The sequence below is a fragment of the Merops nubicus genome, unplaced genomic scaffold (assembly GCF_000691845.1).
Source record: "Merops nubicus isolate BGI_N331 unplaced genomic scaffold, ASM69184v1 scaffold5228, whole genome shotgun sequence".
NCBI classification, from domain to species: domain Eukaryota; kingdom Metazoa; phylum Chordata; class Aves; order Coraciiformes; family Meropidae; genus Merops; species Merops nubicus.
The window spans coordinates 22,735-44,018 of record NW_008625190.1 but is presented as its reverse complement, the minus strand read 5'-3'; the positions used below and the strand labels follow the sequence as shown (position 1 = coordinate 44,018).

At 40.4% G+C, this 21,284-nt stretch overlaps 1 protein-coding gene across 1 annotated transcript in view; it reads left to right on the top strand.

Annotated features, from left to right (window-relative positions):
* Positions 1-2,419: 2,419 nt before the first annotated feature.
* The window catches only part of LOC103778034 (lysine-specific demethylase 5A-like), a gene marked incomplete at its 5' end in the record, with an annotated part of 31,235 nt that continues 12,370 nt past the window's right edge, over positions 2,420-21,284 (top strand). Inside the window, 14 exon segments of the mRNA XM_008945603.1 lie at positions 2,420-2,539; positions 3,633-3,791; positions 5,324-5,505; positions 7,267-7,429; positions 8,308-8,427; positions 9,612-9,806; positions 9,916-10,097; positions 10,356-10,480; positions 10,719-10,869; positions 13,893-14,010; positions 17,202-17,557; positions 18,070-18,208; positions 19,102-19,281; positions 20,820-20,981. Coding sequence (XP_008943851.1) covers positions 2,420-2,539; positions 3,633-3,791; positions 5,324-5,505; positions 7,267-7,429; positions 8,308-8,427; positions 9,612-9,806; positions 9,916-10,097; positions 10,356-10,480; positions 10,719-10,869; positions 13,893-14,010; positions 17,202-17,557; positions 18,070-18,208; positions 19,102-19,281; positions 20,820-20,981 — 2,352 coding nt within the window.

Here is a 21,284-nt window from a genome sequence, read left to right as displayed (position 1 = left end):
CAGGGGGGTTGGACTGGATGATCTTTTAAGGTCCCTTACAGCCCCCATGATTCTATGGGCTTAGCCATCCAGACAGTTTTTAACCCAGTGAGGAGTCCACCTGTCTAGGCCGTGAGCTGTCAGCATCTCCAGCAGAATGCTGTGTGAGGTCCATGTCCAGTGCCTTACTGAAGTCCAGGTAGATGACATCCACCGCTTTTATCTCATCCACTAGACAGGTCACCTGACCATCGAAGGAGATCAAGTTGGTTAAACAGGACTTGCCTTTCATGAACTCGTTGGCTGGATCTGATCTCCCTGTTGTCCTGCACTTGCTGCATGATATCCCCCAAGATGAACCGTTCTGTCATCTTCCCTGGCACCTAGGTCAGGCTGACAGGCCTGGGGTTCCCCAGTTCCTCCTTCCAGCCCTTCGTGTAGATGGGTGTCCCATTGGCAGGTTTCCAGTCACCCGGGACCTCCCCCGTTAACCAGGGGTGCTGGTAAATGATGGAGAGAGGCTTGGCAAGTTCCTCCCACCAGCTCCCTCAGCACTCTTGGGTGGAACTTATCCAGCCCCACAGACTTGTTGCTGTCCAACTGGCTTAACAGGTCCTTCACTGCTGTTTCCTGGATTATGAGGGGATCATTCTGATCTCCATCCCTTTCTTCCAGCTCAGGGGTCTGAAATGCCGTGAGGATATCTGGACCAACATTATTGCATTGGCTTGGTATTTGTCTTAAGGAAACAAATTTTGCAATTTTGTAGATGTAGAAAAAAAACAGGGAAAAAGCTCATTTTTAAATCTGTAATTTTGTGGCTGGCTTTAACCTTTTAGACCGTGTTTTTTTCAGAAAGGTGCAGCTGGGAGCGCATGCAGACACGGTGTGTGCCTGTTTCCCCCACATTCCCCACACCCTTCCTGGCTGTGGGCCTCTGCTGTTTTCTTTCTGGTGATGTATGAATAGTTGTGTAGCCACATAATGAGGTGGATCAGCTTGCTGCTCTCTGACCCCTCACCTAGAGAGGTTAGGTTGTCAGATGAACTCAGAAGTACTGTTGGTAGAAATTTATATTTACAGGCAAGGGAAAAGACGCAGCTAACCCCATGGGCTGCTGGTCACAGAGTGGCTTAGGCTGCTTGTTTGTTGCTCCCTTATGAAGGGGCAGTAGAAGAGTCTTGGCAAACTACAGCAATCTAATGTGCAGGTAATTTAGAGAATATAGTAGTCAGTAGAGTGACTGCTGTGGTTTAAGACTGTGGAAACTCACAAGAAATGTCACTACTGCTAGTAAAAACTGCAAGGAAAAAAATATGCATGTAGGGATAAAAATCAGGAAAGTTGATGTGCCAAGTAAGCTATTACTAGCAAATGATACAGGAAGTACTTGAAAAATTCTGGAAATACATATGAAGTAAGAGGAAGACTTGAAAAAAAAAAAAAATCCTACATTATGTAATTGAAAGTAAATAACAGCAGAAAGATGTTTGAAATGATCAGTGGTGCTTTTTGCCTCAGTTTTTGTTTTAAATGTTAATTGTGCACAGATGCTTCATGTAATGTTAAGAGCAGGATGCTGGAATAGAAGTTAGGAAGAACAGGATAAGGACTTTTTATATGTATTCAGGTCAACATTGTTTGACAGTGTTGACTAATTTGGTAAATATTGGACATAGACTATGGATAGTTCCTCTTAAAGGAGAAGAAACTACTGATGTCTTGAATTCCTTTCCAGTTCTTTTTCTTTCACTGAACAGCTCTCAGATAGTTGTGTGTGATATTTGTGTTCAAATACGTCTTGTGTATGTAAACATTGTCAGACACAAAGGGGCTGAAAAGGACCCTATAAATGGTGTGGGGAGGAGCTAAAATGTGAACTAGTATTTTTTGCACTCTTTGGATGAATGGGGATAGAACACTGGAAAACTTGAAGGTTTTCTGTCATGTGGACGATGCCTTCTGTTAACTGTGTTGCACTGTTTTAATTTTTCTTCCTCTTTCCTCCTGTATACTTTGTCATCACCAAATCCACTGATCATTTGCTGACTTGATAAGACTGAAGCACTTGCAGGGTTTGTTCCTGTGCAGTTACTCTACAGGTGCTTGAATCCATTGTGTCTAAAAAATGTCTTCTGGCTAAGTATCTAGTGCACTGTCTTACTCTGTAGTTGGCAGCATTAGATGATGAAACTTAGTTTTGAACAGAAAAGCAGAAGTGTGTAGTACTGTTGTTTACTGTGTTAGATTAGCTTCTGTACAATTAATTCTGTTCTGTTTCCGTTGTGGTAGGACTTCCTCAACTGAAAAAAAAACACACTTGAAACTGATAGCTTATTGTGTTGGGTAAGGACTGAAATGGACACTTAAGGTTTTTTGCTGAAAATGTAGCTGTTGTAATCTGCTACTGGGAGCAATATTTTTATGTTCTCTCTCCTAGGAATGCAATAAACCCCGTGAGGCCTTTGGATTTGAACAAGCTGTCAGGGAATATACTCTCCAGAGCTTTGGTGAAATGGCTGATAACTTCAAGTCTGATTATTTCAACATGCCAGTCCATGTGAGTTTCAACTTTTGTTGCGATTCCTTGTAGGGGAAGAAGAGGTTTCAGCTGATCCTGGGTTTTTGCTGTGGCATTTTAGCTTTGTTTGAAGAGGCACCGTACGCTTTAAACATGTAAACAAAGGATTTCGCTTTCTGGCATCTGGTCTTATTTCCACTTCATTTCCTCTGATGGATAGATAGCTCTATTGCTTGTTAGGGTATACCTTACTGGCTGTACTCTAGTTAAGTTCTTGCCCTTTATAATTAATTGAACCAAATATCTTGTTTGGCAAAGGGGTCTTTCTCTTTCACTTCCTATGGCTTTTGTCTTGGTTTAGTTTGTTCAGAGGATACATCATTGTTTTCCTCCTTCTTAGAGTCTTTTCTTTTAGACAAGCTAATAGACTATGTCTGTCTGATAATCATGGTTTGTTTGTGGGGTTTGGTTTTGGGTTTTCTGCGTCTCAGCAGAATTTTTAAAACTAGCATTTCTGCTTGGGCACGCTTCCGTGACTACTGTCCTGTAGACTGCATGCAGCACCAAGCTCCTTCTCATCTTGGGGTTCTTTAGTAGTTTATGGGCATTTTTGCTAAAGCATCTACCTTTTAAGGACTCCCAATTTATGATACAACTTTGGGACACTGAGCTTCTTTTACAAATAGGCTTCATAAATAAATGCATGTAAGAGTTGTAACGAGATATATGAAGATGACAGTTTTGAACACAGTTCTTTGTCTGGATTTCCTTACTGTTACTCCGAAGTTGTGGTCATTATCTGCTGAAATAGTTTGGAATTTGCATGCTGTTCATTCAGTTTGCTGTTTGTTTGGCTTCTGCTGGCTGTCTCCTTCTCCCCTTCTTTTTAGCTGTACTTCTGGTAACCCCATCTTCTTGGTCCATTCCATCCCTTATGATGTGGCATCCTATTTGTGTTACACTGCAGCCACTGCAAAGGAATACAGACCAAACTGTATGGCTTCAAAGAGATGAAGGGAGAGGAAGAGTAGTCAGGGTGTTTGAAGATTCATGGGGTATTAGTAATGATTTATTGTTTGAATGAAAACTTTTCTTTCACCTGCATATACCCCAACATCTTTTCTGCTTTCAGATGGTTCCCACTGAGCTCGTAGAAAAAGAATTCTGGCGATTGGTGAGCAGCATAGAAGAAGATGTCATTGTGGAGTATGGGGCTGATATCTCATCCAAGGACTTTGGAAGTGGCTTCCCAGTGAAGGATGGCCGACGGAAGCTGATGCCAGAGGAGGAGGTGAGAAACAGGATATGCAGACTGACCCTATTCTTTCCTCTGCCTGTGTTTCACATTAAGAATTTAGTTCAGAAATCGGTGTGGATTTTTTTTAATGAAGAAATCACTTGAGGCTTTTGTGTGCACCTACCATTCCCTTTGTGGGCATTAATCTGATATTTTAGGTTCTTTTCCAGATCTGGTTGCTGATAGCTAAGCTGCTTTGCATTGTTTAAGTTACACCTGGTTTGTATCATTTAATCATAGCGGGCAAAAATGTGCTAGTTGCTACAGTATGTCCGAGTATGAGGAGACAAGATTTTATTTTGTTGTTCCAAACCTTTCCATTACAGAGCTAGCTACAGAAACATGCTTCTAACCTCCTAGGGAGGTTTATAATAGGTAAAACAAAATTAGTGGATTCAGCTTGTTTCTCTGACTGTAAGAATAAAAATATGTAGACACATCATCCTATTATAAGAAATGTTATAAAGAACATCTGGTGAGTATATTACCGATTTTTTTTTTTTTTTCTTCAGACCTTACTGTAGCATATCAATTTTCTGGCTGTTTGTGTTTAAATTCAGATAAAATGAGAGCAAAAGGTGTGGTTTCATGATTACACAGGACCAAATCAATTCATATTGTTTGCTGGAACAGGTAGTCCTGCTCACTCTTGTCTTCTACTCATACCTGTACCTTCCTGCCTGTACCTGTGTTGACTATGCAGTGATCATGTAGTTGATTAGTGAGTCAGAACTCCTTCTTGATAGGTTTGTATGAAAGTAGTAATTAAAAAAAAAAAAAACAAACCCTTTTCTAATGAGATGATTTAAGTCACCTCATTCACTGCATTGTCTTTATAGTGTCAGAGCAAAGGAAATGGCAGCAACATGTGGCTGAGCTGAGGGTGTCACCAGTCCTCTCAGCAACTATGCAATATGCCTAAAATGCTAACTTTTTTTTTAAGGTGGAATGTATACTAGTGTTAAAGCACAGTAGTGAGCTTTTAAGGCAGTCTGCTTGGATTCTCATTTTGTGTACAAATTTTGTCAACTTGAAAATGAAGATGGCATTGCTTAACTGGTGATGCTGTCTTCTTCGAAATGTGTAGGAGTTTATGTAGGAAAGCAGGTCTTAAAGCTGAAATAACTTAAGGCTCACTGCGTTGTTTACAATCTTAAGTTACCCTATTTTACTGAAGACTTAGCTTTTTTAGACTGTTTTCTAGTGTTGCTGGTACATTGTTCCACCAGAAAAGCATGAAACCTTTAAACTTTGGGGGGGAGGGGGGAAATCAAAGCCTAAGTATATAAGCCTTGATCCAAGGATGTTGAAGTACTAGGACTGGCCTTAAATCTTGGACTGGTTAATTGCTGGTTAAGGTATTTACGAAATTATTTCCTATTTTTGATGCTTCATTGTTGCAGAAGACTACCCACTGTCTACTATAGAAATGGGTAGGCTGATCTCTTCCTTTGTACTTCCTTTCTCTTGAGTTGGTGTCCTTCTGTTCTTCTGATTTGTTCAGAATTTTTTCCTTCTCTTGGCAGGATTATGCGCTTTCTGGTTGGAACTTGAATAACATGCCAATTCTAGAACAGTCAGTCCTTGCACACATCAATGCAGATATCTCTGGCATGAAGGTACCTTGGCTGTACGTGGGCATGTGCTTCTCCTCGTTCTGCTGGCATATTGAAGATCACTGGAGCTATTCCATCAACTACCTGCATTGGTATGGGCTCTCCTTTGTGCATCTACCTCACACTGCCTTGTTTGCCATTGGTAAATTTGTAGTTCTACTTGAAAATGCCTATGCATGCTGATGACATTTTTAACCAAAAAGCCTGATGTGATGATGAGCGGTCCATATTCTTAGCTGAGACTGACTAAAGGTGAATGCATATACTGTTTTAAGGCCTTCAGTGTTTATAATTAACTGATTAAATACTATTGTGTTGCCAGAATTCCAGTGTCGCTGTAAAATCATGCTTTACAGGTTCACATCTTTTCTAAGAAAGCCTTTGGTTTTGAACTCAATTATAGTTCGCTGCGTTTTAAGCTGGGAAGTTAGCATGGCCCTATGCTGGATGTGGAGGCTGCTGCCTAGTGGTTCACACAGGCATCAGAGCTGACAGTTCAGCAACAGATCTCTGTATACATAGGAATACTCCTAGTCAAGAGAAGAGGAATCTGAAAGCAGTTCTGATAGTCAGAACAGCCCTTGAAGTGTTCTGATGTTCAGCTGTTGTGTTGGAAAAGGAGAGTCGTGACAGGTCAGCTGTTTGCATTGCAGTCTTCCCAGTTTATCAGGCTCAGTCACAGTGGATGGGGAAGAGGAGAAGGAGGGGGAAGCTGTGCAAAGCACCCCTTTAAAATAGAAAGTTTGTGCATCTGGTAAGGGTGAGTTGATAGGCTTTAGACTGTGACTGTATATTTCTAGAGAAGAGTGCTTGCTATGAAAGTTCTGATCTACAGGCTCAGGAGAGGAATCGGTTTTGGTTTGAGTTCAGTTACTGTCCTCAGGGTGCTATTAACGGTATGTGAGGGTTTTGAGCTGGTGAATTCCAACAGCTCAGATGCAGAGTAGTGGTTATTTACTGAGCTTTACTGGCTGTGTGCTACCAGCAGGTGTCACTCAAGGCTGTAGGAACCACAGAAACTGCTCCACTGTGCCTCACCTAACTTTTGGGATTATTGGTGACAAGATTATTAATACACCTGAACACTGCTATGTAAACAGTTTTAGATCTTTCAGCAGACTACTGCTTGTACTTCTTAATAAAATAAAATTCAAAATTAAACCTTAGCACTGTAGATGATAGATCATTACAGTTTATTCTGAAGAAGGCAGAACTGGAAGAACTGGAATAATGTTCTCAAGTAATTTTCTGTTTAGTTTTGATTTTGTTAATGTTTTTCTTCCCTCATACTTAAATAATTCATGTTATTAGGCATTTTTAATCTTAGAGTCCAGTGCACCACTGGTTATGGATTTTAGAATGATTGCTTCTATTTCATTGCACTGTCTGATGCTTTATTCTGCTTCCGCTTAGTGTTACGCTATGCCATTGGTTTCAGGAATAGGACTACTCCAAGCCTGGTGGAGTGGAGGAGTACAGTGATGTCTTTTCTCTAAAACATTAGCTGTGACAGCCAAGGGTTTGTTTGTTAAATTTACTTTCTTCCTGAAGGCGGATAAATGTCCCTTTTATCCCTTTAGAGCACGGTAAATGACAATTATTTTCCATGTCAGGGTGGTTGTGAAGAATTAGCTGTCAGGTATTGTGAGAACTGTGCTGTACTGTAATTTATTTTTTCAGATTAACATGGTACATCCTGAAGAAGATGGTTGTTGATGAAAGACATTTTTGTGTCTGTATTTAAAATGCTTGGTTTGTGTGAACAGTGGTGCTAGATTTGAGGGGGATACTTTACATTTGGGTGGCACTGTCACTTTCCTTTAATGTTTGTTACTGCGGTTGTGTTTTGTTAGGGGAGAGCCGAAGACCTGGTACGGCGTTCCCTCTCATGCAGCAGAGCAGCTAGAAGATGTGATGAAGGAATTGGCTCCTGAGCTATTTGAATCCCAGCCTGATCTCTTGCATCAGCTGGTCACTATTATGAACCCCAATGTGCTGATGGAACATGGTGTACCAGTGAGTAGCACCTGAGCATCTTTCAAATAAGTATTCCCAGGCACTTTTTTTTTTTTTATTTTGTGCCAGGTTTGTGTAGCAATGGTGGCATAACGGAAGAATTTTTGTTGGATGCTTATATATTCAATTAATTAGTTATGGGGTGGTTTTAAAAGTTATTTTCTAGAATCTTCCTTAGACTCACCATGAAATTTAAATTATCTTCTATCAGAAGTGAGCGTGCCAATCTCTTTACATAAAGTATCTTCTAGAACAAGTGCACTTTGGGTGCTACATTTAAGTTTTAATTTATAAAAATAAAAAACAAAAACAAAAACAAAAACAAAAAAAAAAAAAAAAACCAAACCAAAAACGCCCTGCTGTAGCAGCAGGTTCGTCTGTGGAATGCTTTTGATAGCTTTTGGTAGTAAAACACTTGTTTTAATGTTCAGTAGAAGTCTCAGCATCACAAAATTCTGTTTTGACCAAACATAATTGCCTGCAGACCTTTAAGTAGCAGTGACTATCATTTGCCTTTGTCTAAGAATAAATTGCTTCTCTGGCAAATATCCCAACAAAGTAAATGATAAACTGTTTCCAGAAAGCTCTTGCACTTTGTGTCATGGATTAAATAATGATAGATAAACATCCCGTTTGGGATTCATAAAGAGTTTTCAACTCTTGGTTTAGGTATTCAGCTTTTTTGAGTATGGCTCAATAAATTGAGGATTCACTTTAAGAAGACAGAACCAATTCTTACCACTTCTGGGGTAGCTACATTGCCTGTGGTGTTCAATAGGAAAAGAAAGTGGTGTTCAAAAGTCTTGTAATTGTGTCTTAAACTCTGTTGCAAGTTTCATGGTTTTTCTAATTTTTTCCTTTGTCCTCACTTGTATTAGGTGTACAGGACCAATCAGTGTGCTGGGGAGTTTGTTGTGACCTTTCCTCGTGCCTATCACTCTGGATTTAACCAGGGATATAACTTTGCTGAAGCTGTGAACTTCTGCACTGCTGATTGGGTGGGTTCTTTTGTATATATTTACTATGTCTCTGCTAGGAGACCTTTGACAATGTTAGTAACAATTATTTGAAGAATAGACTTTTAAGTTACATAGTATGTTTTATGCTTATAGATCCTGGTACAAGACTTAAAGACTGTGTATTTCAATTACACAAAAATTATTTTGAAGAAGACATAATTTTAAGCAGCTTCAAACTGAAATTTAGGCATGTGGTCTTCATTTTTAAGTGTTGATCTAACCAAAAAGTGACATCTCACAGTACCTTTATCTAGTATTTCTGTGATGCCTCTTTCTCAGTTTGGTACAATTTTATGTACTCTTTAACAGCTGTTGTCATTTGAATGCTGGAAGCAGGCATATAAAAGTCTTTTGTTCTCTTTTTGTGCCAGCTTATTGCACCTTTTAATTGTATTGGTGCTTGTTCTAATAGCCATGCTACACCAGTGCACAGCTTATGAGGATTCTTCAGGAAGTTGTCAGTGTGTCCTATTACTGTCCAGGGATTACAGTTGGAAGTTGCAATCTTATCTGTAGTTTATTAATCTCTAACTCTTTTGGTGTCTTCAACTAGAATTTTTAGTCCTTAATTAGAGAATTTTATTAATCAGAAAAATTGTGGTTTTTTTCTTTCTCCTGTGCTCTTGATGTAATCTGTGTATAGCCTCTATTAAAAACTTCTAAACTCACACCAGCCATGTGAAATTTCTTTTGCTTATAGAAAATTTAGCCAGAAATCTGCATAGCGAATTCATCTAGCATTTTATATTTTTTGCTTTAAAAGGCACAAAAATAGATTATGTTGACTTTTGGTTAACTATAGGCACCTTGTGTTAGATGTCTATGCCTAAGCATAGTAATATTCAGGGGGCAGTGCATTCACCTTAGCATATACCAGCTGACTTTGTCTTGGTGCCAGTTTCTTTCCACTGTAAGTAAAAAGACCTTAGGACAACTCAAGTTGTGTCTGAACAGTAGCTACATAAGATGATGGCAGATGGCCTCCCAACATGGATATCCTCTTTGTCCTCATCTGTGACAAAATTTGTTGTGACTCTGTTCCATAAGATACAACTCCTAGTCTCAGTCTTGTCCCAGGTTTTGTCAAAGGAAGGAAAGTGGGAGCTAAGAGAGAATCTTGAAGCATCTTTTCTCAGAGTGATAGATGTCTGTTTCTTTGGTAGCTTCCCATTGGACGTCAGTGTGTGAGCCATTACCGAAGGCTAGGGCGTCACTGTGTTTTCTCCCATGAAGAGCTGATCTTCAAGATGGCTGCAGATCCAGAGTGCTTGGATGTTGGGCTGGCTGCCATGGTCTGCAAGGAGATGACTCTAATGATAGAGGAAGAGACACGGTTAAGGGAGTCTGTTGTACAGATGGTGAGTAATAAAAGACAACTCATGCTTTGCTTGCAAAAGAACTTTTGCTTCCCCTTACCCTTGACTGGATTAGAGGGGTTTTAGCAAGTGTGCTAATTGTTTTTGTTAGGGTGTGTTGATGTCTGAAGAAGAGGTGTTTGAACTGGTTCCAGATGATGAGCGTCAGTGCACAGCCTGCAGAACAACGTGCTTCTTGTCAGCTCTTACGTGTTCCTGTAACCCCGAGCGGCTGGTGTGCCTATACCATCCATCTGACTTATGTCCGTGTCCCATGCAGAAGAAGTGTCTAAGGTACACAGGATTTTTTTTTTTTTTTCCCCTCCACTTTTCTTTATCCAATAGCTTGCTGGAAACCGGAGACCAAATACAACATTTGGCCACTCTTCACTCTTCCTTTATTTAAAGGAGCATTTTTATTCTCTCTGCTCTTTATCCAAGGCAACAGGTATTATGTGTTCTGTCTTTTTGGCTTTGTTGCAGCTGGAAAAACTCAATATAAGCAACATCCTGGCTTTTGTATGGACATGAATACTCTTTCTGTATCTCCAGGTACCGGTACCCACTAGAAGACCTTCCTTCTTTGCTGTATGGAGTGAAAGTTAGAGCACAGTCGTATGACACTTGGGTCAGTAGAGTTACAGAAGCTCTGTCTGCCAATCTCAACCACAAGAAAGGTCAGACTTCTGTTGTTCACAGTAGGATGTCCTGAAACTCTTACGTTTGTTCTGTGTTGTCATTTGATGAGAAAAATGTTGTGTGTTGCTTTGTGGAAAGAAGAGATGACCTAGTCTGAGGGTGTAATGTAACTCATTGTGCATTTCTAATTGAGCTAGCCTGTCAGAACCTTGATTGAAGGTCTTTGAGGCAGTCTATTTGGTTTGCATACAAATTATTTACGTACTGTTATTACAGATGTGATCGAGCTGCGAGTAATGTTGGAGGATGCTGAAGACAGGAAGTATCCAGAGAATGATCTTTTCCGCAGGCTCAGAGATGCTGTGAAAGAAGCAGAGACCTGTGCTTCAGTAGCACAGCTGCTACTAAGCAAAAAGCAAAAACACAGGTAAGAAAAATATGTTTTCAACTTTTTCCATCTGTCTGTCTTGTTACTTGACTGCACCTGGAAGTGTAAGAACCCTGAGGTCTCACTGTCTACTAACTTCTTTCAGTGTTTCCTGTCCCTAGTGCTTACTGAGAATGAGGGGAGGCAGAGATGGCGATACAAAGGGTGAAAAAGTGGACTTGGTTGGAATGTGTTAAACATACTGTTTTCACCTTAGTTGGGCACTAAGATGTGAAATCCTCTGGAGGAGTTCTTTAATGGCCGATCAGTGATTTCTCTGAATGTGTAGGAGAGTTGTGGGGAAGGACACTACCTCAGCAATCTGCTCGATCTGTCCCCTTTTTCTGCTGCCATGAGCCTTCATCAATGTGTTCTTTCTTCTCCTATGCATTCTGTGCACTGAATAAAAGCACCATAGAAAAGAGTTTAATCAGGTTACTATTTCTTGTGCTTAGCAGTTGCATGTAAACTTTTATAGCATACTTTTTCTTCAAGCTTTGGCTTTATAGTTTGGTTTTTTAACATGTAGTTTTTGTGCATAACTTAAGACTTTTGAACGGAGAGATTAAGAAGTAAGTACCTTGTCAATTATAATATCCAGCTTTGCTGCACAGAACAATGCATGTCATAGTGGTAGATAATTGCATATCATAATTTGAGAGCTCATGTGGAGTACTGTGTCCAGCTGTGGAGTCCTCAGCACAAGGAGGACATGAACGTGTTGGAGCGTGTCCAGAGGAGGGCCACAAAAATAATCAGGGGGTTGAAGTATGTCTCCCGTGAAGAAAAGCTGAGAGTTGGGCTTGTTCAGCCTGGAGAAGAGCCTCTGGGAAGACTTTGTGGCCTTTCTGTACTTAAGGGGGGGCCTATAAGAAGGTGTTTTTAGCAGGGCCTGTTGCATCAGGACAAGAGGTAATGGCTTCAAACTGAAAGAGTGAGATTTAGACTAGGTAAAAGACAGTTTTTAGTATGAGGATAGTGAAATGTTGGGACATGGTGCACACAGAGGTGGTAGATGCCCCATCCCTGGAAACATTTAATGTCAGGTTGGATGGGGCTATGAGCAGCCTCATATAGTTAAAGATGTCCCTGCTCACTGGACTAAAGGGGCGTAAAGGTCCCTTCCAAGCCGAAACATTCTATGATTCTATAATTGCTTGAATTTGAACACAAATGCTAGTTACACCACAGATGCAGTACAATACCTGATGTAACTGGAAAGCTGTTATGAAATAGAGAAGCATTTTTGCTGTAGTCGAAGGGGAAAGAAGGCTCTCCTGTTTGTTTTTTATTGCTTGTAGGATGCCACTACCTCAGAGGTACGGTCATGTAGAACTCTGGTCCTGTTCCTCTTGGAGTGGAAGTATTTTTCGTAGCTCCCAGGTGTTCCTGGTCTGTTGCTTCTTCCTCCTCATCCTATTGGAGTGTGTCAGCCTTCTCTCAACAGACTTGTCTTCATTTAATGATTTGGATTTCCAGCATTATCCCAAGAAACACAAGGTGTAGAAAGATCTGACATCTTTTAGTGGTGTGTCTGATCTAAAGCTGAATAGTGGTGTGTCTCATCTGAAGCTGAAAGAATTCTGTGGGGGGGAAAAAAATTACTTGTATACACATCTGAGGGCTGTTGTATGCTAAATAGCAATATGTTGTAAAATTGAGGTTTGAGAAAAATACTTGAAATCTCTTTGATGAATAGTGTTAGGAAATTTAAATGTGGAGGTCATGCTGAGCTGCTTCTTTAACATTTATTTTTGTATTTAATAAACTGAGAAGCATCACACTTACGCAAAGGATAAGGTTATTAAAAGTCAAATTAAAAATGAATGTTCAAACAGAACAATTTGGAAGGGATTAAAGCAACAATAAACTCCTTGTCAAAGGTAGGAAAAGAAAATCTATCCCTTTATGCACCTCGTTATACACGAACCTGAAAAATAGGTAAGGTGTAGCTGTGAAGAAGTCCAGCATTCTAATCCTGGCTCTCTCCCTGCTGTCTAAGGTGGTGATTTTCCACAGGGCAGTGTAGTATCATCTTTCTGTGCAGCATCTTGTGCTGTGGCAGCCTGTGGTTGGAGTGGGGCTGGGATGCCAGCTCTCCTAGTTTGGGAGTGTGTCCTCTCACCCACAGCAATGTCTCTTGGAGCACCACAGGCTGTTCACTGGCACAGGCGTGCTGGAGGCCCAGCAGGCCCAGCACAGCCACTGCTCCTCCTCCCTGCCTGCCACAGCAACAGGAGGCCTGCAGTATTCTTTTTTCCCCTGAGTTGTAGATACTGTGTTACTATATTGGGTGGTTAATCTAAATTTTAGTTCTACAGTTAAGTCTGTAGGTTGAAAGATGGAGTTTTGATTTTCTTTAATGCTTCTATAGTAATAAAATGTAGATTGATTAGCAGGGAACAACAACTAAAATCTGTCCTGCTTGTGAAACTGTTGTGCCTGCCAGTGGTACATATACCAAGTGCTTTTGTGTGTGCAGTGTGTCACTTCCAAGCCTTTTACTGCAATCAGTGAGCTTGTCACACTTGCTTTGAGGGGTATTTGATAGAGGAGTCTTTGCAGAATGTGTCCTACTCAGTAGCAGTCTTCTCCTGTTGCAAGGCCAGTTTCAGCAGTTCTCTGGCTGCTGGAGAGCATGCCCTAGAAAATAAGACTTCTTTTCAGAGGTTGTTGCTGTTGCATCTCAAAACTTGTTGTCAGTGCTTGTTAAGGCAGTCAACTTCTTGAGCTGCTTAAAGCAGGCTTTTGGGGGCTATGTTCTATTAGTTATTTGGAACAAACTCTATTTGAGTTATCTACACATTCCTGCCTCTTAAATGCTTTTGAAGATGTTTAGAAGAATTACATTAAGTTTAGTTTTCAAGATTATTGTATTCTTGTGGAGGTTTTTTTTCCGTTCTCCAGTGATTAATTTTTTTAACTTCCCAGTAATTACAATAGCTTTTTGCCACTGAGAGTAAATCCAGGGATCATCAACTTATCTCTTACCTAGTATTGTTTGCTTATGTCCATTTGTACAGCAGACAGAGCCAAGACAGTGGAAGGACACGGACCAAGCTAACTATGGAGGAGCTTAAGGCATTTGTACAGCAGTTGTTCAGCTTGCCCTGTGTGATCAGCCAGGCCCGACAAGTAAAGGTAAGTTTGCATCCGCTCCTTAGATAGTTTTGTGGTTTTCTGTTTGTTTGGTGGTGTTTGTTTTTGTTTTTTTTTAACAGATAATGTTGCTTGGTGAAAAGTATGAAGGGATTTTTTTCTTTAAGAACTGAATAGGGTATTTAGTTTTTAGGTTCTAATGCAAAGTAAATAGCTGCTTTGCAGTGATACCTGAGGCCTCAAGAAAGGAAGCAGAAGAACCTGGATACCTCTAGCTTGGAGTGCCCCAGGTTTACTGGCTAATCTTGCTGTTGTCATTGAAGTTTTGTTGGTGACATGTTGCTGCCTGTCTGTAGTGGAACGGTAACATACAACTCCTGTGCATTTGCATGCGTGTCTGTGAGCAGGCAGCAGTGGCATTGGTACTTGGATGCTAGTGTAGCACACAAGTGTAGCAGCCCAGTATGTAGGGCTCAATTTTTTAGCCTAAGCGTGGGTGTGTAGTGCCTTGTGAGGTGCTCTGAAGTATTCTGCGTGGCCTCCGTTGCCATTCCAGAAGAATACCTCAGCTCCTGTGTAGCGGTGTCAGACAGTGTAGGGTGGCAGTCAGCGTTTAGGCAAACAGAGCACTGTGTGACTGTGCCTGTTGTGATGGGCATTGTGAGATGTGGTGGCCTTACTGTAGTGAAACCAAGATAGAAGATACCCCCCCCACACCCTCCTCACCCATCCCTGTTCAGTTTTCTCTCTGAACCCGTTACTCTTATCTCAGTATCATTAATTCTTTCTGCAGTGGTGATTTTCTGGTTAAATCCTACCCTTTATCTGTTTTTATAGAGAAGTCTGAAGGTTATGTTGGTGTGCTTCTTTAGGGGAGAGGGAAAGCAGTATCACACTGGCAGTTGCTCTGTAAATATTTCTCAGCCTTGCTTTCTAGGTTATAGCCCTCTTAATCTGTATGCATGGCCTGCATTTCTTGTCCTTCATAAGTGTCTTTGCATCTGTCTGGATGAATCTGGACTAGCGGGAGTCCAGATCATACTGAATCCCCTGGCTGCTGTTACCATTGGTCACCCTGGCAGTCTGGGTCCTAGCAAGTGTTGTCAGCAGCAGCATTAGTTTCTCTGTCACTGATGATGAAATGTTAAATAGCGTTTCCCCTACTAACCAGCTTCTAGAAAACTCCTTCAAGAGTTTTCCTTCAAAACATCCTTTATAAAGACTTTTCACCTTGAGAAATGGTTCTTGAGATGTGCATTAATATTGTTAACATACGTGATCTCTGTTGATACAGTTTCAATAAGTGTTCTGTAAATTAGAGGCCTAAAACTCTAAACAAGACTGTTTAAAAAGTCTTGTTTGAGAAGGCCTCTTTTCCACAAATGTTTGCTAGTGTTAGTTATGTCCTCCCTTCATGAATTCTGTATTAACTTTTCCATGGTAAATCAGTGTTGCTATCACTGAGACTTTATATTGGACTTTCTCCTTGTCTTTATGATACTGGTGTGCTGTTGCTAAAAACAAGTGCCTTCAGAAAACTCCAGGACTCCAGGATGCAGATTTTCCAGGCCCACTGACACTCATCTTTATCCTTCAAAGATAATCTGCAGTGTGTTTCCCAGCAGCTAGTAGAGTGGGAAGTATACTCTCATCCTCATGTGATAGGATGATTTTAACTATGCTTCTTTGCACAAACAAACCAGAAATATTTACTAATATTTATTCATGAAATTTTATCATCATCTGTTAATAGACCTATAAGAATGTTCTCAAAGGAGTTTTTTTCTAATGTATTTAAAACTTGCTTCTAATTAAGACATAATTTGTAGATGATAGATCTGCAGGCATACAGTAAACTCTCAATGGCTCTAATTTGTTTATTTTTGTCTAAATATTTTCTCCCAGCTAGTCCTTCTTTCCCCAGCCTTAGGAAGCTGGTTCTTTTGAAGTACTGTTTGTACATGTGTATATTTTTGAAGCTTCGACATCATCACTAGCCAATAAAATAAATATTATCATTTTACTCATTATAAATCATAGTCTTAGTAATCTGAATGAAGTCAGATAATGATAATTTATGCCAAAGCACTCACTAACTTTCAGCATGGCATTCAAATGCAATTATCTATCATAATGAATTGCAAAATAATTGTCATGTTGGATGATGAGTATTTTCTAACACGAAAGGCATTATAATTATTGAACTGTAATAATTCACTGTTATCACTGTGAAGCATCCAGCATATTTTCCCTAATTCAAAATCTTTATGGTGTGGCTATTTTTTTTTTTTTTTTTTTTTTTTTTTTGTAAATGCCTTCTGGTTTCCAGACAGTCAGAAAAAGCATCATCAAAAGGGTAGTAAGCCTAAGGGTTAGGAAATGCAAGTTTTGCTCCTCATTGTGTCATCATCTTGCTAGCAGAAATACCTATCTTTTTGTAAGAGACTCAAGAGTGAATGAGTTGAGTATACGGATTGCATGTCCTTGAATGAATCTCCTGCAGAGATTCTTTCCTGTTTGCTGTCTTTGATTTCTTTTTTTTATTGCAGTGCCAAAACAGGAGGATGAGGCCAACTGCAGCAGTGCAGTTAGATTTCTGTGAAATTATCTCCTTTTGTTAGAGGGTTTTGCATTTTCATTTATTTCCTTTGTGCAATAAACCACAGTATTGTGCAATAAAGTGTGTTTAGATGGTGGACCTGCTTCAGAAAACCGTGATTTCAAACTTTAACCATGGTTATTTTAATAATCTTTTGGTATTTGCATACTTGTATGGCTCTGGCTTGTTCTTTCTCCTCAGCATGTTTTGTTCTGTTGTGTATGACAGTCATTACTGTAATGCCCCTGACACTAGAATGAAAAGATCATCAATTTGCACAAGTCCCTTTTCCACCCACTCTTTTAAAATGAATGTTGATTGGGCAGTGCTTAATATTCTGCCTTGCTGGGAGCTGTATTCAGCTGCAGTTGTAGTATTTGAAGTGCAGAGTTTGATGCAACTAATACGCCTAGTGTATGGAATGTTAGGCTACCAAATAAGTTTAGACGGTCTCTTACGTAGTATGTGTCAGACTTGATGACTTGTGACAGCTAGCTGGCCTTGTGTGTAGAAGCTCTGACTGATGATGTGATGATAGCATACAAACTCACAGCTGACTGACCCCTCAGTCACCTTGCCCTTTTGATTTTGTGGGCATTTTTTCCTAATTGATTTGTACTGTATGTTACTTCAGAATCTGCTTGATGATGTGGAAGAATTTCATGAGCGTGCTCAAGAAGCTATGATGGATGAGATCCCAGACTCTTCCAAGCTGCAGGAGTTGATAGACTTGGGCTCTGGCCTTTATGTAGAGCTTCCTGAACTGCCAAGGCTGAAGCAAGAACTGCAGCAGGCACGGTGGCTGGATGAGGTGAGGTCCACCCTCTTGGATCCCCAGAGGGTCACCCTAGATGTGATGAAGAAGCTGATTGACTCAGGTGTGGGCTTGGCACCACACCATGCTGTAGAAAAAGCCATGGCTGAGCTGCAGGAGCTGCTTACGGTCTCAGAGAGGTGGGAGGAGAAGGCCAAGGTCTGCCTGCAGGCCAGGTGAGTGTTTCTTTGCAAACTGTTCTTGCAGGTCACACACTTCAGGATTCTCACCCTCTTTTGAAGGGTGTGGTGGAGAAGTAGGGGCTTTGAAGCTCTAGTACGTTGGGTTTTTTTCACCTCCCAGCATTTTTATTGCTCAAGAGTTGGGTTTGAAGTTGTTGATGAGTTTCAGAAGAGTTGATTCCTTGTCACATTGCACAGTGGCAGGAGGCTGTGAGTGTTGCTGCTGTCTTTGCTATTCATCCCCCTCAACAAAAAACACTATGCTACACAAGACAGCTTCTTTGATGTTAAGGAGTTGTGATGCTGTGCCCTTTTGAGCTTGATTGTGTAAAGTCCATTAGCTTTCTCACCTCTCCTGTACTTTGATAGCCAGTAGCGCTCTCCAAGAATAGAGCCATGGTATCCTACACTGCAGTGTAGTGATGAAGTTGCATCACCAGCCTGTCAATTTATGGCTTTAGTTGGCATTTTGAGAGAAGGCTGGAATTGGGTTTTTCTTGCTCTAGACCACGCCAAAGTATGATGGCTCTGGAGGGCATCGTGAATGAAGCAAAGAACATCCCTGCTTACCTGCCCAATGTGCTGGCCCTGAAAGAAGCCCTGCAGCGGGCTAGAGACTGGACAGCCAAAGTGGAGGCCATTCAGGTAGGGATTACAGCAGGGACTGGAGTCTTCTGCTTGCATCCTTTTATTTAGATGTGTTCTTCATTTCTAGCCCCTCTACCTGCAAAGGTGACCTGAAGGGAAGCCTGGCTATAGCTGTTAGATGGGATTTACTGTAGCTCGTGTGCTTGAAATTCTGTTTGTGCTCCTGTTTCCCCACTGGCTATCCAATTTCTGTTTCGCTTCCTGTTACACATTTCATGGGGGATGTAAAAGCTAGCAAGTTCATTATGCTACAAGTGTAACTCTCAGAGGGTATTTGGTATTGAAACTATTCTGCATACTGTCACTGGAAATACTTAGCTGGCTAGGGAAATGGTTTTATTTGTATTTTTTTTTTTTTCTCCCCTAAATGTTGTAAGATTTATTGATGCTGAGGCCTGAAATAGTCTATCTGAAATAGATGGAGTTATGACATTGTCAGTTTGGTGGCCTCCCCTTCTATTAGGCTACCCACGTAACTTGATCCAAAAGGGACATGGCTTCTGTCATATTTCTAGATGTTGATCTTTGGATTGCAACTGCTATTCTTATACCAGGTGTTTGATGGGAACTGAAGTGAGACTCCCAGTTGGTTTCACATCACCCCCTATACAGCTCTTGAATACAGCAGCTTACTGTTAAGCAGATAGAATTTAAGACAGCTGTCTAGAAAGGGAATGTTGTCTTACTCCCTAAGCCAGCTGGCCGTGTCAGAATGACTGTAAAATCAACATGAGAGAGTTTTTAAAAATATTAGTAAGAGTGAAACATTGCCCTCCTTTCCTTCCTATGGAACTGTTGTAGTCAGTGACAAAATAGAGCATGGCTTGAAATTAAGCTGGTCACGATATAATGGTGGAATCATTGGCTTACAAAAATGTCTTTTACCCCAGAATGGGAACAACTATGCCTACCTGGAGCAACTGGAGAGCTTGTCTGCCAAAGGCCGCCCCATCCCGGTGCGCCTGGACGCCCTGCCGCAGCTGGAGTCTCAGGTGGCCGCAGCACGCGCCTGGAGAGAGCGCACAGGGAGGACCTTCCTGAAGAAGAACTCAAGCTACAGTCTGTTACAGGTGAGCAACAGGCAACTCTGTCAGCCTTCAGAGAGTGATCGTGATAGCCCTCTGAGTTCTGGAGGGGACTGTTCAGTTACAGCAGGTTACAGCTCCTTTTGATAACAATGTAATAAAAAAGCTTCAGCTGTCCTTGGGTGAAAATAACTAAAAAGGCAAAAAGTCCATGTTTGGTTAGTCTTGTTAATGTATAGATAACATTAACATATATAAATATATATAGATAAAGATATATAAAAATCTATCTACAGATATTTTTATGTATGTAGAGACAGCCTCAGCTGTTATTAAAACTCTTCTTTTGGGGAGGGAAAGAAAAGGATTTCCTTTTTGTGTGTAGAAATGCAGGCCTGAAATGGACATAGGTGCTGTCTTTAGTTTATGGATGTTTACCATGTTCCACTGCTTAAAATCCAAGAAAATAGATTAGGTAATATTTCTTACAGTTAAACAGCTTATAAAATAAGTTGGTTACTGTTTATTTCACTTCAATGAATGTAGTCATTGTCTTTATTTAATAAAATAATTCATGTGTTTGAAGATTTACCGTATCTACTTGACAGGCTTCCCTGGTCTAGGGAAATCAGTTCCAGTTCCTTCAACACTTTCTTGTAGGCTGTATTTTTCACACTCATACCTTGTTGCTATTCTCTGTGGATTGTCTTAATGTCCAAACCCAGACAGAATCTTCTCACTGTGGCTTCCCTTGTGCTGTATGAAGTGCAATGATTACATCTTAAGTCTCAGAAGATACTGCTGTTTAATGTTTCCCAATGGGATCTGCCTCTGTTGCAACAACTTTGCACCGATTTCTGTTCAGTTTGATGCACACTAGGTCCAGATTGTTTTCCTCTATTTTCTCTACCCAACTAGTTTTTTAATGTTCTGTTTTTGCATTTGGCTGTTTTTCTAAATGTGTTGGTTTGAACTTCCCTATATTGATGTCACTTGCTGGGTTTTATATTTAAGCATGCCTTTCAACTAAACAAGATTAATTAAAATGTAATTCTTGTCCTTAAAAGTGTTTTGCAGCCTCTCATGTTTGATATTAAAAGGCTTATAGCATATTTTTTTAGTTTTGTTTCAGCTACCAAATTGGTGATGTAAATAGGAAATTGTGGGAGATCTTCAAGACTTGCAATTTTTCAAGGTTTTTGAAGTGAATGTTAAGCTACTGATATCTAACTGTATATAGTATTTCAGTTAGCTGTATGCATGATAGCTTAATATGAATAGAATTTGTGATTTAATCATGGAAACACAGGCTTTCGGGTTTATCTGCCACATCACTGTGGTGCTGATGATGTCCACATTCCATATATATGAAATACTTGTGTCCTTTTCTGTTTCTCCTCTTCCTAGCATTAATTGACAGGTATCAAAGGTGTTAGATTGCTGAGTATATTTTACTCTCTGTAATTGTGTTATGCTCTCTTATGTCCTTGAAATCATGACATTATAGATGAGAACATTTTTTCTGTTCTTGGTATTCTTGGCATCCTTGGCTCTGACAGCGTAGATTCTCTTGCTGGTTACAGGTTCTGAGCCCTCGGACTGATATTGGTGTTTATGGGAGCAGTAAGAACAGGCGGAAGAGGGCAAAGGAGTTGATGGAGAAGGAAAAGGAGAAAGATCTTGACTTGGAATCCCTAAGTGAACTGGAGGATGGGCTGGAGGAGGCCAGGGACACTGCGGCTGTGGTAAGGAGCAATAAAAGGTAGTGTCTCCTGATACATGGCTTTAATTTGTCTATAGTCTGCATAGAATCTGGTGGAAGAACTGATAAATGAATCTCAGTGGAACAAATATTTCATAATACGATGTTGACACAAGAATACAGTTCAACTTTAATTACAGTGAAAGTAGAGGGAAGCACAGTACAGAGTGTAAGTGCTCGTATTTAATGTGTTTGGCTATGTGTAAGACTTAAATGCTCGTGGGTTAATATCTGTGGCTGCTCATCTAATTTTAACATTTTTTTAAGTCACATCAAAATCATGAGT